This window comes from Canis lupus, chromosome 3 (genome assembly GCF_048164855.1).
Source record: "Canis lupus baileyi chromosome 3, mCanLup2.hap1, whole genome shotgun sequence".
In the NCBI taxonomy this organism is placed as follows: domain Eukaryota; kingdom Metazoa; phylum Chordata; class Mammalia; order Carnivora; family Canidae; genus Canis; species Canis lupus.
The window spans coordinates 40,806,729-40,827,357 of NC_132840.1; the positions used below are offsets into that span (position 1 = coordinate 40,806,729).

The window sequence follows — 20,629 nt, forward strand, 5'->3', positions numbered from 1 at the left end:
AATCGGAGGCTAGAAAGGGATCAGAAGTAAGAAATAGTCTTCAAGAAGTAATTTCCACGGGACTCCTGCTTGAACCATTTAAATTATTATGGCGCTTAAAATAGACTTTAAAGTACCAAGCTATGCAGAATAAAATTATGTGCAAGCTTATGTATTTTCTTTCCTTTTTACAATATATTTTGATTTTTTTGCAAGTTTCTCTGTCCACTTCTCTTCCACTGCACTTTTAATTGCCTGACATGCTGTGCTTACTGTGCTGCTTGGGGACTGTTTAGTTCTATGCATGATGCACGGAAAAATCTATTCTTAATGCCTAATAGTATTTAGGAAGTAATAAGACACAAGGAGCCAGGAACCATATCGGTTTAATCTATCTTGAGTGCACTGAATGTATTTTGTGGGTACTTTGAACATGATGGTGTTGCGGTAATTGGTATGATTTGTGTAATACTTGGCTATATTATAAAATAGTTAAAAATGGGATTAGATTCTGATAAGGTAGCTTGTTCATTATTCATTAAATCATCTATTTATTGCCTTGCATTCACTAAAAATACATTTATTTCTCTTTCCTAAAAGTAAATGCTTAGCTTGTTGGTCAAATCAGAAGCTCTTTTAGTATAATTAATTACATTTCACTATCTTAAACAAGAACTATCCTGGTGATTTTAATTCAGCTAATAGTCCCCGACATGTATTTTGATGCAATCTAAAAATGGCAAAGGAAAAAAAAAGTTGTTTTAAGGTTCAGCATATAAAAAAAGGGCATATGTCATAAATACTTTGTTTTATGTTTTGTTTCAGTGGTACAATACCCAGCAAGTTAGATCTTGTGTAGTCAGTGGCCTTTTTTTTTTAAAGATTATTTATTTATTCGTTCATTCATTCATTCATTCATGAGAAACACGGGGGGGGGGGGAGAGAGAGAGAGGCAGAGACACAGGCAGAAGGAGAAGCAGCCTCCATGCAGGGAGCCTGACGTGGGACTCGATCCTGGGTCTCCAGGATCAGGCCCTGGGCTGAAGGCAGCGCTAAACTGCTGAGCCACCCGGGCTGCCCGTGAGTGGCTTTTTTATGAGTTCTTAAAAGACATCACTAACAAAAATCATACCATATTTGTGACCATAGTGTGCATCTTTTTCATTACTGATGCCATGTTTCGAATTAACTTCCATCATTCCCTGCTTCTTATAGTGGTTTTCTGAAATGTTTTGGTAGAAATTAATGACAAATTTGACTCAAGATACTCTGTCAAATTTAGTTATGGGATTTTGGAGTTGGGGAAACAGATTCTAACTGTCATGTTCTCGTTTTACAGTTGAGGAAACTGACCCAGAGAAATGAACTTGTGAAATTATATACGGTCAGGCTGGCACCAAGCTGGGACTCAAAACTTGTCCCCTGACTTTTAATCTACACCCATCCTACCACTAGTGGAGCGAATCACTGTCTTCCTTGTCTTTCTCTCCTATGTACATTTTCTCCCCTAAAAAAATAATCTTTGGATTCTGTTTCCTGATTGACGTTTGCTCACAATGGAAATTTTAACTCATGCCAGCTGTACATCAGAGCTTCTGCAGATCCCTGTTTTTCCTTTAATATATATTTGTGTGTGTGCATGTGTGTATGTGTGTGTGTAAAAGAACCTTTCCTTTGCCTTTGTACCAGTTCGTTCTTCCACCTACCTCCAGGATGGAAGAGTTAGTGGTCTTCTTTTTAAATACATTGGTTTCTTTCAGTATTCTCCATTTTAGTAACTTCCTTGATATCTTATTTTGAAAATTTACTTGTGAATTTATTTAGATTTTAACTCAATACTCTTCAGTTCAAATAATGCCACATTTAAGAGTATACCCTTCAAGAAACAAGCATTTGCTACTGGTTGTTGCTTTTTCTCAGTTAACCATTGTTGAGTTGGAGTAATTCTCTTATCAAATATTCCATAGCTATCTACCTCATGTTTTCCAGAAATTAATGCATGTCAATCCTTTAAAATTATCTTTAAAGTATATTTCCCCACACTTCTATAAAGTGTGAATAAATATTTGTGGAGTTAGGCTCAGCAGCCTCATTTTGTGATACTGTACACCACAATACTGAATTCATTGATTAGGACATGTGTTCATTTGTAGAGCACTTTTTATTTCTTAATTGTTTGAAGTTTTCTCAAACTTTTTTTTGCAATCATTCCATTTTGGTGACAGACTCCAGTAATAGAGAAGAACAGTTATTTTGGTGTGGTGACCTATTCAGCAGCACAGAATTTTAAGAACTAATTTGAGTAATTAAATATAGGATTAAAACTATGTGACTTAACCATATTTCTTATCATGAGTTTACTGTAGGCCACCTTTATGTTTTAATAAACTCAGTTGACAATAAGTATCAAAAATTATCAGATAAAATAATTTATACACAATTTTTTAAATTTTTATTTATTCATGAGAGACACAGAGAGAGAGACAGAGAGACAGAGACAGAGGCAGAGGGAGAAGCAGGCTCCGTGTAGGGAGCCCGATGGGGGACTCGATCCCAGGTCTCCAGGATCACGCCCTGGGCTAAAGGCGGTGCTAAACCACTGAGCCACCTGGGCTTCCCCTATGCACAATTTTTTTTATTATTGAAGTGTAGTTGATGTACGATGTTATGTTTCAGGTGTGCAACATAGTGATTAGACGATTCTGTATATTTCTCATTGCTAACCATGATGTATAGCCACTATCTGTCTTCATACAATGTTACTACAATCTTATTGACTATATTCTGTGTCCCCTACTTTTTATTTCCATGACTTATTTTATCACTGGAAGTTTGTACCTCTTAATCTCTTTCACCTATTTTACTGATTTCCCCTCCTACCTCCCCCCTGGCAGTTCTCTGTATTTGAGAGTCTGTTTGTTTAATTTATTTTTTATAAAAATATGAGTAATCATATGGTATTTGTCATTTTGTGTCTTATTTATTTCTCTTAGCATAATGCCCTCTAGGTTCATTGATGTTGTCAAAAAATGGCAAGATTTCATTTTTTTATGAGTGAGTAATATTCCAGTGTGTGTGTGTATGTATCACATTTTCTTTATCCATTCATCTACTGATGAACACTTGCATTGTTTTCACATCTTGGCTGTTGTAAATCCCAGAGGAGGATTACTGGATCATAGGTTTTTTTTTTAGGGTCTTTATTTTTTTTAGAGAACCTCCATACTGTTTTTGCATAGTGGTTGTACCAATTTTCATTTGAACCAATAGTGTATGAGGGTTCCCTTTTCTCTACATCCTTGCCAACACTTGTCATTTCTTGTCTTTTTGATACTAGCCATTCTTACTAGTGTATGATACCTCATTGTGGTTTTGATTTGCATTTCCCTGATGATTAGTGATGTTGAGCATCTTTTCCTGTATCTGTTGGCCATCTGTATATGTTCCTTAGGAAAATGTCTATTCAAGTCCTATATCTATTTTTTTTTTAATTTATTTAGAGTGGGGGAGAGGCAAAGGGGAGAGGAATAGAGAGAATCTTAAGCAGGCACCACATCCAGCATGGAACCCCATGGGGAGCTTGATCTCATGACCCTGAGATCATGACCTGAACCAAAATCAAGTTGGATACTTAACTGACCAAGCCACCCAGGCAGCACTATCTTTTTAAAATCAGATTGGTATTTGATGTTGAGTTGTATAAGTTTTTTATATATTCTGGATAGTAACCCCTTATCAGATATAACATTTGCAAACACCTTGCATTTGGTAAGTTGCCTTTTTGTTTTGTTGATGGTTGTGTTTACTGTGCTAAAGTTTTTATTCTGGTATAGTCCCGGTGGTTTATATTTGCTTTTGTTTCCCTTGCCTGAGGAGACATATCCATAAATACATTGGTTAGGCTGATGTCTAAGAGATTACAGCCTGTGTTTTAGGAGTTTTATGATTGCAGGCCTCACATTTAGGTCTTTAATCCCTTTTGAATTTATTTTTGTGTATGGTGTAAGAAAATGGTCCAGTTTCTTTCTTTTTTTTTTTTTTTTAATTTATGATAGTCACAGAGAGAGAGAGAGAGAGAGGCAGAGACAAAGGCAGAGGGAGAAGCAGGCCCAATGCACCGGGAGCCCGACGTGGGATTCGATCCCGGGTCTCCAGGATCGCGCCCTGGGCCAAAGGCAGGCGCCAAACCGCTGCGCCACCCAGGGATCCCAGTCCAGTTTCATATAGTGTGTAGCTGTCTGGTTTTCCCAACACCATTTATTAAAAAGACTATTTTTTCCCTAGTGTATATTCTTGCATCTTTCATCACAGATTAATTGGCCATACCAGCATGGGTTTATTTTCAGGTTCTCTATCCTGTTCCATTGATCTACTAGACACAAATTTTTTTTTAATTTTTTTTTCTTTAATTATTTATGATAGTCACACACACACAGAGAGAGAGGGGCAGAGACACAGGCAGAGGGAGAAGCAGGCTCCATGCACCGGGAGCCCGACATGGGATTCGATCCCGGGTTTCCGGGATCGCGCCCTGGGCCAAAGGCAGGCGCCAAACCGCTGCACCACCCAGGGATCCCGACACAATTTTTATCTGAAATAAAATATGGTCTCTTTGACATTCTGCTGTCAAAATTCCTATGCTATTTCCTTAATGCGTTTACAATTTAGGGTTTTGAATACAGAATTTTAAAATCCAAAAGTTCTTTATTTTGAATCCATGTAGTTCTTGTTTACATCTTGATTTCTGTTTTTTTCTGCATTAGAGTAACACTGTAAAGCATATAAATGTTGAATGTCAGGACAATCCATAGTATAGGTCTCATGTTCTTCTTTAAAAAATACCTCTTGGGGTGCCTGGGTGTCTTAGTGGTTGAGCTTCTGCCTTTGGCTCAGGTTGTGATCTGGGATCCTGGGATTGAATCCCACACTGGGCTCCCCGTGGGGAGACTACTTCTCCTTCTGCCTGTGTCTCTGCCTCTCTGTGGTGTCTCTCATGAATAAATAAATAAAATCTTTAAAAAAAAATACCTCTTACTGATGGACTGCCAATTTTATTAAATGTGACCCCTATTCTTGTTCATTTCTTCTGTCTCCTATTTATATAACATTTGTCTTCCCATGCCCTTCTATTGAGCTTGCCATGTTTGGTCGTGCATATTTGTAGTTTTCCTTATGGACCAGGTTCCTGGCTAGAGCTCCCCACATCTTCAGGTTGATATCTATCTCTCACAGAGCCCACATTTCAACTGAACCACTATTCTGCCCCAGGTGCTACCCCTGCACCTTGTCTTAGTTCATGATTCTGATCTCTTTGATCTGTGGGAATGTACACAAATATTCATGTACTGCATTTTATAGACCCTGCAGAAACTTTGAATCCCATCCATTTGGACTAATTATTGTCACATGTTTATATCCTGTTCATTAAAGTTGTCCCTAGCTCACCAAATGAGTAGATTCTTGAGAAAGCAGATATAAATTAAAATTTGGCAAACAAATACATGTTTTATTTGTATGTTTAGCAAAGCTGCATATTCTGTGCTAACTTTATCAGCTAGGTACTGAAATGTAACCCTGTAGAGGCCAAGTGTGATAAACATTTAGCCATGCTGCACATTCTGTGCTAACTTCATCAGCTAGGTATTGAAATATAAACCTGTAGTGGCCAAGTGTGATAAATAAGACTCAGTTTACATACTTTGGCAAGGTAATAAATGTATCTTCTATCACTTTGCCTTCTTTCAATATTAATTCATTTGGCAAATACCTGAAGATAGAGAAGCTGCATCACCTAAAGGCTAAAAGCATAAACTCTGGAACTTGACCAGCTAGTTTAAATTCTGGTTCTGCCATTTATCTACTGTGTGCCTTGGTTAATTTTCCTCTTAGTTTTCTCATCTTGAAAATAGGGATGATAGTGGTACCTACCTCATGGTGGTTTGAAGATTAAATGAATTCTAATAAGTAAGATTCCTAGGACATACCTGTCATGGCAAGAACTGAGTAAGTGCTAACTGTTGTTCTTACTCACCTATGATGGGATGTATTTTTTGCCTTTGATATACTTAACAGTCCAGTAAGGAGAGAGAAACTAAATACTTTCAGTCATTCAATATTTCAGCTACCATTGAGTACCTTCCAAGTGGTGGTCACTATAGTAGGTCCTGGAAATAAAGCAATAAATAAGCAAACATACCCTTGCTCTTGTGAAGCTTATTTTTAGTAGGTAGCACAGTTAAAATAATTTCTGTAAAATGTCAAGTGTTATAATAGAGAAAAAGCAAGGTGCTATGGATGCATCTAGACCCAACTTATTCTAGGAGGTATGGGACAGCAAGGAAAACTCTATTATTACAAGTGCTATATGAAGTCCTCTTTTGGATTTAGGGATATCACAGAGTAGAAAGTTCCTTAGTCAGCTTTGAGGAGAGTCAGGGAAGCTTCTTATTAGTGGACACACACTTGAGCTGACTCTGGTAGCAAAGATGTAGAGAAGTGGCAATGGGGCAGGGAAAGTATTCCTGGCAGATGGAATGGTTTGTAGGATGTCACGAAGCATGTTAGAGCATTTCACCATCCCTGGATTTCAGTAGTTCTGTATTGTTGGGACAATGTGTGGGGCAAATGGGGATGGGCATTGGTATGTATGGGGAAAAGCAAGAGGAGTTTACGTTAATCGGCAGATCTGAGGGAGTTGCTCTATCAAGCAGCTAGGACTTGATCTTGAAGGCAATTATGTGTCACTGAAATGTTTTAAACAGAGAAGAAATTGTGATTACATTTTTATTTTGTTTTTGAATTATTTTTTAAAAGATATATTTATTCATTTTAGAAGAGCGCATACGATCAGGGGGAGGGATAGAGAGAGGGAGAGAGAATCCCAAGAAAGAGTCAGCCATTTAACTGACTGAGCCACCTAGGTTCCCCAATTTTTATTTTTTTAGAGAGAGAGCATGTGCTTGGGCAGAGGCGTGGAGAGGGTGGGCAGTGGGAGAGGGAGAGAGAGAGAATCTTAAGCAGGCTTTGTACCCAATGCAAAGCCTCATGCAGTGCTCCATCTCACCACCCTGAGATCATGACCTGAGCCCAAATCAAGAGTTGATGCTTAACTAAATGAGCCACCCAGGAGCCTCAGGTTTTTATTTTTAACAATCATTCTGTTATCTCTGTGGAAAATAGACTGATGGAGGCAAGATTGAAGACTGGGAGATTAGCAGTTGCCCAGGCAAGAAATGATGAGAAACTAAACCAAGGTAGTGGCAGCGGAAATGGAGAGAAAGAGTCAGACAGAGAAAATAGAAGATCAAATTGACATGCCTTTGCTAGCAACTCAGTGGAAGGGTGGGGGGAGAGGCATTAAGTGAATGCTTGGGTATATATGGTAATGCCAGTCAGGGATTATGGGAGGAGAGGAGTCTGTCAACTTGGATTTCCCCCGACATGAAAACATCCTGTGTTTATAATATCAAACATTAGCGTCACTTCAGCAAATCTCAAAAATTCTTATATGCACTTTTCTTTAGGCAGGTGAGGTGATTGTATTCACTTGTGAGACAGAGCAGTTATCTGGGTTCTCGGGATTTCATAGTTTTAAGTAGTGAGAAGAATTCAAGTCAGATCTCCTGTCTTCTGAGGGAGGTTAACTGTTCTTAATTGATTGTAGGAGTTAGATAATATTTTTACGAGCTGTAGGGAACAACTTTCATAAATGGTTGAGATGAGGCAGACATGTGGGATACTGTTATAACATGTATAATAATATAAGGCTTTTGAATAAAGAAAAAATCCTTCAGAAGCAAAAGGTTAGCATAGTAAGATGCTGTTTCTTGTGTTCTGTGATTAGTCTTTAGCGCCCTCTATTGACTGCTTAGTCTAAAGCAATGTCTTGATATTGGAAAACCGTGTTCCTTGCAGTGTTATTTACCAAAACTGGAAGAATTAGAGGTATTAAAATTGTGATAAAAGATGATAAAAACTAATGGAGACTTTAAAAAAATTGCATGGGATCTGGAAGTTGGGTAGAGGTCTTAAGAAATATCGTTGTAACATTTCGTTTGCTACAACATGAGTATGCTACTGTGGGCTAGATTTTCAGAAAACAGATCTTCCTGATGACAAGTAGGCTAAATCAGGCTGGTTTTTCAGCATTTTTTATGCAGCAAAGCCTCAAGAATAGTAGTCGCCTCAGTAGGCAGTAGCAGCTGCTCTTTTTCCCTAGTGCGGCTGCTACATGTGATGACCATGAAAGGAAATGACCGTTGCTCATTAAAGCAACTTCATTCAGCTATGTGGGAAATCACACAGAAAAGTCATCCCAGAAAATGAAATAGTGATTATACATAATGGGGCATCTTCAGAAGTGGATAGTTTGTCTTTTTTTTTTTTTTTTTTTAAATGACAAAGGAGCTACCCTTGAGATCTCTCTTCCAGGAGAGAGGGTGGTAGATTAGACCTAGTGTTGAGAATAACTAGAGGTCTAAGCCTGAATAAATTTTAGTAAGCAAGCACACCTGGAACTAGTTTAAGGTCTAAAGAAGACTGTACTTTGTCTAAATGAATGCTCACCATGACTTTTCTATAATAAGGGAAATCTATTAATCGTTCTATTTCTGTTATTGCCTGGTTAATCTTTCTTTGAAATGTTTCTATCATTTCAGCTGGTTGCATTTTGAAAACCTATTCACCTAGTCAGGGCAAAAATAGTACTTTCTGATTTGGTGTTACATGAAACCGCAGAGATTGCTTGCACCAAGTTAGTGAAATCATTTATTTGCTTTTGGTATATTTTACTGTTGCAATTTTCTCTAAGAAAGTTTAGTAATTATTAATATGAAGTAATGCTAGCTGCTTTCTGTGCATTTCATGAGGGGAATATACTATTATGTAGTTTCCCTTCCCCCCTAATAAAAAAGCCTTTCATCACAAACTGACATCCTAAATGAAGGACATAATTGTACAGCTTATTTATTAGTGTGTCAAACTTAAAATGTAATGGTTTCATATTTCAGAATGAAAAGTGTGTTGTGATTCATGGTTGCCGGTGACAAAATAGACAGCTCTTTTATATCTGCACTGATTGCCTGCTGATATACCACTGTACTTTTTTTTTTTGTTCTTTTCTTTTCTCTTCCTATGCAATAGCTCCCTCTACTTGAAAATATTGGTGTAATTATAGTTTAACAGTATGTACTTTATTAGTGAGTACTCGTGACTATTTTTACTTTCTATCCTCCTCATAAATATGAGGTGTTATACATCAGAGCGTGTTAAAACATTTATCAAGAGTCTCTTGACCTTAGAGCAGAAAAGCAAGGTTAAGGAAAGTAAGATAAGTTGTATTTGAAGGCATTTTTTTGAAAAGATTTTATTTATTTATTCATAAGAGACACACAGAGAGAGGCAGAGACATAGAAGCAGGTTCCATGCAGGGAGCCTGGTGAAGGATTCAAATCTCGGGACTGCAAAATCACACCAGAGCCGAAGGTAGATGCTCAACCACTGAGCCACCCAGGCGTCCCTGACGGCATTTTTCAAGGAATTAGCTATGTAGCTTTTGTTGATTTAAATATATTTGGTTAAAATTCCATACAGGACTTAAAAATGAACCTTGATTTCTGAAACAGAGATGAAAAGTTCGTCAGCAAACTTCAAAAGAACCATCAACCAATTGAAACTGACAAAACCTAGAACTTGGCAGATTCTCACTTTGCTAATTTCATAGTTGTCATATTTTTTTTTAAGATTTTATTTATTTATCCATGAGAGACACAGAGAGAGGCAGTGACGTAGGCAGAGGGAGAAGCAGGCTCCCCACGGAGTCCCGATGTGGTGCTTGATCCTGAGACCCCCGGAATCATGCCCTGAGCTAAAGGCAGATGCTCAACCCCAATTCCATAGTCTTCTGATTCTAACACAAAGCATGACCATTTCTCTCTAATTTGTTGGGAAGGGTTCAACAGTGGTAAAATCTCATGTTACTACATCTTGCCTTTGTGGAACAGTATGTGCATAATGAAACAATAAGAAGAAAATAGACAGAAAAACAAGTGTTACGACTGTGATTTGATTATTTTCTCTCCCCTTTACTAAATTTGAGGCTTAGTAATTGTACCATTATTTAATGTGGAGCAAGTGGCAGAGCATGGTGGTCAAGAGTAAGGACTTAGGAGCCTGACTGGGTAAGTTTGAATCCTAGCTCTGCCACTTACCACATGGGTAATCTTGGCAAGTTTCCTCAACTTTCTAAGTGATAGTTCCCTCATCTGCAGAAACAGACAAGTAGTAATAAAACACTTAAAATAGAGCTTGACACATAGTGAGTGCTATATATCAGTGTCTAATAAAATAAAAAATAATGGGCTATAAATTGATTCTTATTAGCCAAATGTATTTATTGAATGTCAACATTATCTTCAGTGCTACTTAAGAAAAATAGGGCTCTCTCAGTGGATGGCAGTTATTTTCACGTTGGTTTTGTTCATGAAGGAACACTCATTTTCTTGTATTGGAACAGTTCTCACCTAGGGGTCCCTATGCCATGTTACAATTTATATATTATAAATTATATTATTTTTAAACTTCTTTTTGCATACAGTAGACTATTGCATGGATTTCATATCTTTTTTGAACTCCATTGATTTAGCAAGAGGATTTTACAGTGGTGGAATACATAAAAATGAAGCATCATTTACCATAGTATACTTCTCCTAGAGCCTACTTACTATCCAAGAGCAGACTTGTCTTTGGTCCCTAATATGACTATGCTTGAGGATATCAGAGAATATTGCTCAACTGTCACCAGACTTCTTATGGTCCAACAAATATCAGTCACTGAAAGTTTAAAGAAGTATGTATTTGAACCCTTTTAGACATGTAACTGAAATTAAGATTATGCTCCCACCTTGATGTAAGCTGATACTTATGTGGATATGTAGAGTGATATTGTAGTAGATTTTGACTTCTTTGGAAGAATTTCACCAGAATGCTGGATACCTAATGTAAATAGTTAAATGAGGTTCATGAGTCTATGTGTTTTCAGAAACTGACTTATTTTTCTTCTTGACTTGATCCTTAGGACCCTTTAGATCCCACAAGGTCAGTGATTGTGATCCGCTCCCTGGTGGCAAATGGTGTTGCAGAAAAAGGGGGAGAGCTGTTACCTGGAGACCGTCTGGTCTCAGTTAATGAATATTGTTTGGAAAACACCACACTTGCTGAAGCTGTTGAAGTGTTGAAAGCTGTGCCACCAGGCATTGTACACCTTGGCGTCTGTAAGCCTTTGGTGGTAAGTGTTCAATTTTGTTAATATAAGATGTGATAATAGTGTAATAGTTAAGAATGGATTTTGGAGACAAATGCACCTGGTTTTGAATCCCTGTTCCACTGCTTAATCTGTGTGTGTCCTAATATAAATTTCTTATTTCCTTAACTTAAAAAATTAAAAACACAATGTCTATCTCATAAGGTTTTGGGGACTAAAGATTATATTCATCAAGTGCTTACATATTATATAAATAGTAGCTGCTAACATTAATAGTCCTACTACCTACCACTTTTACTACTATTTTTATCTTCGTGATTTTAACACAGATTTGTAAGTTCTCATCACATCCCTTATTATGTAAATTAAAATAAGTCTATGCATTTTAACTTTCACTTGGGAATGATGTTGAAATGGCATGACAAGTTGAAATCCAGTTAACTATATCATTTTAACCATAGGCAATGAGATATTAATATGCTTTTCTGTCCATCAAAGTGCCTCATAACCCCTAGCATCTAGCATTCTATGTGGTCAAACCATCTTGAAGTTCTCTTACTGCTTAATCTTATGTACTGGGTCAAATTAATGTTTAAGACTGAGGGTTGCACTACAATTAGGGTGCTTTTAAGGTTCCTCAATGCAACAAAATACTTGATGATGATAATTTGCAAGGAGTATGAAAATACTGAGTGTTTATTTTATGTCAGTATTTTAAAACCTTTACATGTATTAACTAACTTAATCCTTCTGGCAACTTTAAGAAGTGGTCCTTTTGTTAGCCTCATTACAGATGAGAGCCCATCAAGATACAGAATTGAGCAATTTATCCAAGGGGATGTAATGAGTCAGGGCAGAGTTGGAATATAAATTCAAGTGGCTTCAGACTCTCTGCTCTTAGCCACAGTGCTAAATATTTAACTCGTTGCAAAACAGATAGATGGTCCTAGTAGAGTACTAGACTGGATTTCAAGAAACCTGGATTCTGTTTCTGGCTTTCCTATGAGCTAGCCTAATGGGTTTCAATGCAAAGGTATATAATATATATAAGAATCACTTGGGAGATGGTTAATATGTAGTTTCCCAGGTCCTACCCTCAGATTCTCATCTAGTAATTGTATGTGTTATTTAGGGATCTGCCTCTTCAGTGAGTCACTCATGTAATTTTGATGCAGAATTTCATATTTTGAGAAACATTCTGTTAGTAATTTGATAATAGGTATACCACTTTTCTTCTCTGAGCCTATTTTTTCATCTCTGAAAAGACTGAACAAGATTAGAGGACTCCTAAAATCTTTCTAAACTCTAAGATTTTTTTATTCTATGAAATAATATATACTATATGAATATGTCAACATACTACATATGTCTATATATATAGGTAGATATAGATAAATGTGTTCATTTATAGATATATAGATATATTGATATAAATAGATGCCTGTGTTACACAGAGTATTTATGCATTGGGGAACTCAACATGGCCTTCATGAATTCCCCATAGAAATCCCAGTATGTTTATACTATCAGACACTCTAAATATTTCAAAATGGAGTATAATAGCTAATTAAGTTCTTAACTTTGTATTCTATATTTGGTGTATGGGTATTGCCATAGTCAACATGAGACACCATGAGATGCCTGGTTTGATTTCTGGACAAATTAAGTTATGAGGAGAAACTTGATATTTTTATGGGGATCTCATCTTCTTGTTATTTTGGTTGTGGGGGAAATTTTGTCTAGATTTTCCCTGATGATAACTTGCCTGATTATTTGGGCTGCTAGAGGAAATCCCAAACTATTTTATGTCCTGAAGGACTTAACCACCATGATTTTACTCTGAAGCAGTTTAGGGAAGTGTCAGGTGGTATAAAAAAAAAAAAACAAAAACAAAACAGAGCTTAGTTACTAGCTGGGTGTAGATTCCTGTGCTATTTCTGGCAGATGTAGAGCTGCAGAGACGTCAGGATATCAGAGCCACATTATGAAAGGGTTTTGGAATGTAGTAATTGTGAGGTGGACCTTTGCATAGGCTTCCCTCAGTGAGTAGAAGATTTCCAGGATACTTGGGGAATGGGGAGCCACAAAAGAGATGAAAACAAAGGTCACTTTCAGGACTGTATAAAATTCTTAGTGGAATTACCACTAATTCCTTTTTTAACATCTGGGTGCCTTTAGCAAAACTGTTTGCTCCTGAACTGTAAATAGTGGTGCATGGATCTTCCCTGTGGTCTCTGTCTCTCTTGTGGTCCACTTGGTGGCCAGTTATCTGATCACATAATATTTACTGAGCATTCATTCAGTCCTCTGTGGAAGTGGGGTGGAAAGTGTGAAGAAGGTGGCCCAAAATCAGCTCAGGCCAGAAAGACTATGAATGTATAAAAGTTAGGAGAACCCAATTTTTTATTAAGTCGTATATTACATAGATTATACATTGCCTATATAATGTATTTAATAATATACATTTTTACATTAACATTACATTAATGGGGCTTATCTTCTCTTTTCTGCAAATTAATATCAAATATACCAGATCTGAAAAATGAATGAACGACTTTAAAAACTGCTTTGCATCTTCAAAACTAATAGGTCAGAACTGGCAATGGAGTTGTTGAGCCAGACAGCCATGGGTTTTTTGCTTACTTCTGTGATTTGTAAGGCTGTGTGCCCTTGGGCCAGTTATTGAACCTCACCAGCTCCCACGTTTTTGTGTAATAAGATGGGGATTGCATGGCATGGTATTTGAGATCCCAGGCCCTTAGAGCCAGACAGCTAGGGTTCAAATTCTGGGTGTGTAACTGATTAATAATGTAACTTTTTGCTGATCTGTAAAGTGGGTTTAATAAGAATACCTACTTCTTAGGATGTATATTAACATAGTAAATGAATTGACTATTTAAAATGTTTAAACCTATGCCTGGCACATGGTGCCATAAATAGTAGCCTAGGACTGCTATTGAGCTGGTAAGTACTAGAATGGCTGTACCTTTTCTGATGGCAAGTGACTGCACTATACCATTGTTAAACATTTCGAATACTATCTATCCTCTGTATGATGATACGTTTCTTTTTTTTTTTTTAAGATTTATTTATCTTAGCGTGAGGGAGGGAGGGGGCTGGGGAGAAGGTGAGAATCTCAGGTAGACTCCATGCCAAGCATGGAGGCTGACTTGGGGCTCAGTCCCACGACCCTGAAATCATGATCTGAGCCAAAACCAAGAGTTGTACACTCAGCCAACTGAGCCACACAGACACCCCTAAACTGATACATTTCTTAATATTAAGGTCCTTTTATGATAAAGTGATTTTTTTTTAATTTAAGGGATATATTTTTAAGATTTTATTTATTTATTCATGAGAAACACACAGAGAGAGAGGCAGAGACACAGGCAGAGGGAGAAGCAGGCTCCATGCAGGGAGCCCGATGTGGGACTCGATCCTGGACCCTGGGATCACACCCTGAGCCAAAGGCAGACGCTTAACTGCTGAGCTACCCAGGCGTCTAAAGAGATACTTTTTTTTTTTTTTTTTTACATAGTAGGTCTCTTTATTTAGTCAAGTCTTCTTTTACAGTTTTCTCCTTAAATGTGTTGTGCAAATATTTTTTAGTTTAATTCTGAAATACTTTATTGGTTTTTCCCTCCATTTGTGAATGATATCTTGTTTTCTATTACATTTTTAAATTAGCTATTGCTAATTTAAAGGTAATGATACAGACTTTGTAATTTGATCTTATATCTGACAACCTGTGAAAGTCTAATTTGTGCTTCTGTTGAGTTTTTTCTTTTTAAAGTTTATTTTTGTTTTTCATCATGGTGAGTGTACTCTTTAATCTCTTTCATCTATTTCCTCCCTCCCTCCACACTGGTAACCATCAGTTTGTTCTCTATAGTTAAGAGTCTGTTTCTTGGTTTGTCTTTTTTTTTCCCCTTTGCTCATTTGTTTTGTTTTTTTTCCACACATGAGTGAGATCATATGGTATTTATCTTTCTCTGATTGACTTATTTCACTTAGCATTATACTCTTTAGTTTTACTCATGTCTCAAATGGCAAGGTTTCATTGTTTTTTTTTTTTAATGGCTGAATAATATTCCATTGTCTGTATATTCACCACACCTTTATCCATTCATCTATTGATGGACATTTGAGCTGCTTGCTTCCATAATTTGGCTATTATAAATAATGTTGCAGTAAATATAAGGGTGCATATATCTTTTCAAATTAGTGTTTTCATATTCTTCAAGTAAATATCCAGTTGCTACATCATATGATATTCTTCAAGTAAATATCCAGTTGCTACATCATATGATATTTCTATTTTTAACTTTTTGGGAAACCAAAAACATACTGTTTTCTATAGTGCCTGCATCAGTTTACATTTCTACCAGCAGTGCATGAGGCTTCCTTTTTCTGCACAGTTCCACCAACACTTGTTCTTTTTTGTACTTTTGATTTCAGCCATTCTGATAGGTGTGAGGTGGTATCGCATTGTAGGGTTTCTTTTTTTTTTATTCAATCTCATTGTAGTTTTGATTTGCATTTCCCTGATGATGACTGATGATGAACATCTTTTCATGTGTGTTGTATCAATTCTTTATGTATTTTGGATACTAACCCTTTACTGGATATGCCATTTTTTTAAAGATGTTATTTATTTATTCATGAGAGGCAGAGACATAGGCAGAGGGAGAAGCAGGCTCCCCACAGGGAGCCTGATGCAGGGCTCAATTTCATGACTCCTGGATCACAACCTGAGCCAAAGGCAGATGCTCAACCACTGAGCCACCCTGGTGCCCCTGGATATGTCATTTGTAAACACCTTCTTCTATTCTTTAGGTGGCTTTTAATTTTATTGATTGTTTCTCTTGCTGTACACAAACTTTTTATTTTGATGTAGTCCTGATAGTTTATTTTTGCTTTTATTTCCCTTGCCTTAGGAGACATATCTAGAGAGAGATTACTCTCTGTGCTCTTTTCAAGGACTTTTATGGTTTCAAGTCTTACATTTAGGTCTTTAATCCATTTTGAGTTTATTTTTGTGTGTGGTGAAAGTGGTCCAGTTTCTTTCTTTTGCATGTAGTTTAAGGAATACTTAAAAAGAAAAAAAATGTTTGAGAAGCTTTGATCCAAATATGACTTTCTTTTTAATTTTTTAAAGAAGAGTTTGTTCTAATAAAATAATTTGCATAAATTTTATTATTTCTTGCACTTAATGGAAAGATGAGAATTAATTTGAAGAGAATTCAAAACTAAAGTATTTTCTTGATTATAAAAGTACTTCCTGTGGTTGCTGTAGGCAGGGAGTGGTAGGCAAGATGGATGAAGGTGGTCAGAAGGTACAAACTTCCAGTCTTGAGATAAATAAGTCCTGGGGATGCAATGTACACCACGGTGTCTCTAACAATACCATATTATATACTTGAAAGATGCAGATATAACTAAATTTATTGTGATAAGTTTTTTTAAATATTTTATTTTTTTGAGAGAGAGCAGGAACCAGGGGAGGGGCAGAGGGAGATGGAGAAGCAGACTCCCCACTAAGCAGGGAGCCTGACATGGGGCTCAATTCCAAGACTCTGAGATCATGACCTGAGTTGAAGGCAGATGTTTAACCGACTGAGCAACCAAGGTGCCCCTTATGTGATAATTTTGTAATATATACATAACATCTAATTATTTTGTACACATAACTAATACGTATAATGTTATATGTCAGTTATTTTAATAAAAATAGCCTCATGGTTGACAAAAAACGTCTTCAATTTTGCTAAACAATAAAAATTGTTTCTGTTTTCAGGATAATGATAAAGAGGAGGAAAGTCATTATATTTTACATTCAAACAATAATGAAGACGAGACTGAACTTTCAGAAACAATTCATGATATAAATTCATCTTTAATACTTGAAGCACCCAAGGTATGTAGTAAACTGATTTCCTATTTGAATGGTTTGCCATGAGCTAGTGTTTCTATAAAGAAGACAAAAGCTTGTTCCCAATCTTGGCTAAAGAGACACAAATTAAATTATACTCCTCTTTTATTATTTTTTTTTAATGAACTTTTTTCCCCATTGTGTCACATTGGCTTCATAAATAACATAGGCCAGATATAAGGCATTTTCAAAGCACAAACAAACCTTATTTTATACCACTAATACACTCTTAAAATTTTGAGGGTAGAACACAATGTTCAAAAATAGACATGCATTTAAAATCCTGTAGAAAACAGAGCTATACTAAAGGACTTCTTGCTGAATATGTTCTAAAGAAAAGAGTTATTTAGTCAAAACTCTTCTTTATGCTTTAATTTTAGAAAGTATATTTTGAAGCTTTTCTTTTTTTATTAAAATGAATTGTGCTTTTTTTGCTCCTTGAAAATAGAGTATGGTACTACTTTACTTGATAATAACTATCTGGTGATATTCTTTGCATAATTTATTGACAACACTGATACTGATACTTCTTTCTATACTATACATTGTGGGGAGTTTTTTTTGGTGTAGACAGTTTTTGTTAAAATTTCATAAGTGTATGACATCTTCAAATATACTCCGTAAACACACCTTTTAAAAAAATGAACTAGCTTGCAGTATTTGATGCACTATAATAATTTAAAGATGGAAAAGTAATAGATTCATTTCATGAATTTACATGTGGTAATATTTATTAATTTATTAAGATTTTATTTACTTATTCATGAGACAGAGAGAGAGAGAGAGGCACAGAGACACAGGCAGAGGGAGAAGCAGGCTGCCTGCGAGGAGCCTGATGTGGGACTTGATCCCAGTACCTTGGGATCATGACCTGAGCGAAAGGCAGACAGACGCTTAACCACTGAGCCACCCAGGTGTCCCACATTTGGTAATATTTAATGAGTAGGTCTTCAAATAAGAAATGTCACTGATCTCTCAGTGGCATTGGGCCTTGTTGTGCTCAGCATTCTGAGGATCTCCAGGGTTAGGTTAGAGGCTCAGGAAATCCATATAATCCTCAGGTGTTACCTAAGCACTCGGCAAAATTTCTGCACATGTATGACTATTTTCAGTTGTATGTACTTCTAATTAGTGAAATATAAATTAATTAAAAAGCATACTATATTCATTCCTTTTTACTATGTAATTTCAGTACAGATGGAAAGAATACATTTCTGTTACAGGCATATTATAAGATAGTCATACTCAAAGTAGTTGAGACATCCCATATCCTTTATAGAGAATGCATTTTGATCATTTCAATAGTCATAATTTCTTTTGAGTTACATAAGCTTGAAAATCCATACTATTTACATCTTTGTTTTCTTAGAAAATAGTATGATGTGTGTCTATATTTATGTACTACTTCTGTATGAGATGCATGAGTTCGATGTTCAGTGTAGCAGTTTGACAAAATTCCTATTTTTGATTGAGAATTTTCAGGTGGTTAATGTATAACACACCTTTTGGAATAATTATTCACCTTGCCAAGGGCAGATTTCTGCTACTTACTGTTTGTCCCTTTCTTTGCTTTGAGGGTTGAGGGAGAGTGAGCTTTTATTTCTCCTCCTTTGTAATGGAGAGCTGTTGGAGTTAACTGTGCCTAGGCATAGAATGTAGTCATTGCGGTTATGTCAGGGGTTAACTTTTCCAGTTAATGTGTAGAGTGCTACTCTAAGGCAGGTGGAGTTAAAATTGTTTTTGCAACTTTTATTTACAGGGATTTAGAGATGAACCCTATTATAAAGAGGAACTTGTAGATGAGCCATTCCTGGATCTGGGAAAGGCTTTCCAGTCCCAACAAAAAGAGATAGACAACAGCAAGGAGGCCTGGGAGATGCAAGAATTTCTACCTCCTAGATTGCAGGAGATGGGGGAAGAGAGAGAGATGCTTGTTGATGAAGAATGTGACCTATATCAAGATCACTTTCAGTCGATGGACTTGTATCCCTCGTCACACCTTCAAGAGGCTGCTCCTGTTTCCTCTGTAAAGGAACTTCACTTTGGCACACAGTGGTTACATGACAGTGAACCACCTGAGCTTCAAGAAGCAAGATCCATGATGAATATGTATTCCCAGGAGACACAGCAATATGGCTATAGCACTGAAAACATGGTAAGGGATCAGAACAGATCGTCCATATCCCTACCCCTTCTTTTCCCCTTCCTCCCTCTTCCCTCTTCCTAAGTCCTGTAACTTTCAAAAAACCAAAATGTAATGGAAAATGTAATTTTTGTAATTAATCATTTTTCTGAGTTGTACCATACGGTGTAATGCTGTAAGTATAAATTAATCTTTTCTTATACAACTTTTAGAGTCAGTAAGCTGCAGTTGCCTTTTGTAGTGGTTTCTAGCCTTGTTTTTTAGTGATCTGTTTCTCCAGATTGTCCATTTCAAAGAAAAGTTCTTTTGCCATTTGTGATTTTTTTATTCCCTCAGAGACACACACCTCTATATTTCTCACATTGTGTATTTGTATTTATCAGGGAAAATCAAGGCAAAATTGACTCAAGATACGTTGTTTATGTCTTGCTTATCCCTACTATTCTCTGTGTTATATATGATACTAAATCAAAGGACCCTGAATTCTTAAAAATTATCTTTATGTTTGTGATACTGCCTATTTTCAACTTGGCAGGAAAGCATTATATTTCAGTAGGTTTGCCCTTCTCTTAGATCACCAATAAACTGTATAAAATTACAGTTAACTAGCTACTGATTGGAATCCTTCATCAGGGACATTTTTTAGTGTTTTAGTTTTGTTTGTTCATTTCATGTCCCAGATTAACTTCTAGTGAATGAAAAGAAATTTAGTATGTTAGGGATGTTTCTTTTTTAAGAGAGGGAGAGAGGGGAGGATGGGGCAGAGGGAGAAGGAGAGAGAGAATCTTAAGCAGTGCTGAGCACCACATGGGGCTCCATCTCACGATCCTGAGATCCTGACCTGAACAGAAATCAAGAGTCGGACACGTTTAAAGATTGAGTCACTGAAGCACCTCGAGGGATATTTTTAAAAGGCCACTTAACGGTATGTTTAGGTCCAGCACAATACTCCCCTCACAGAAGTGAGCAACTTTCCTGCAGTGCTCTGAGGAGAGTGCTTTTCTTTACTCTCTCCCGGGCCCGCAGGGCTGGTTTCTTTGCTCTCCTCTGTCAGACCTTTTTCCCCTTTTGCAAATGCTGTGGGTCATTCTGCTGTGCAAGAGGCTGTACTAGCTGTATTTATGGAACACAAGAGGATTAGCAGACTCTGGGCAGTCTACCAGAGAACAGATGTTCTGGGATTATGTGAATAATGCCTGGGTGTGGGAAGAGGTAACAAAGAATCACCTGATATGTTGCCATTGATGCTTTCTTTCCTTGCCCAGTCCCATTCCTGTATCTGTAAGCACGTGAACCCAAACAGAATATTAGTTAT

General features: G+C 36.8%; 1 protein-coding gene across 8 annotated transcripts in view; it reads left to right on the top strand.

The window, feature by feature from the left end:
- Nucleotides 1-20,629, top strand: part of PATJ (PATJ crumbs cell polarity complex component) — a 356,261-nt gene that overhangs the window by 91,100 nt on the left and 244,532 nt on the right. For all 8 annotated transcript variants that reach the window (XM_072820502.1, XM_072820508.1, XM_072820504.1 and 5 more), the window contains exons 18-20: nucleotides 11,054-11,263; nucleotides 17,037-17,156; nucleotides 18,931-19,326. In XM_072820502.1, coding sequence (XP_072676603.1) covers nucleotides 11,054-11,263; nucleotides 17,037-17,156; nucleotides 18,931-19,326 — 726 coding nt within the window. The remainder of the gene's footprint in view (nucleotides 1-11,053; nucleotides 11,264-17,036; nucleotides 17,157-18,930; nucleotides 19,327-20,629) is intronic.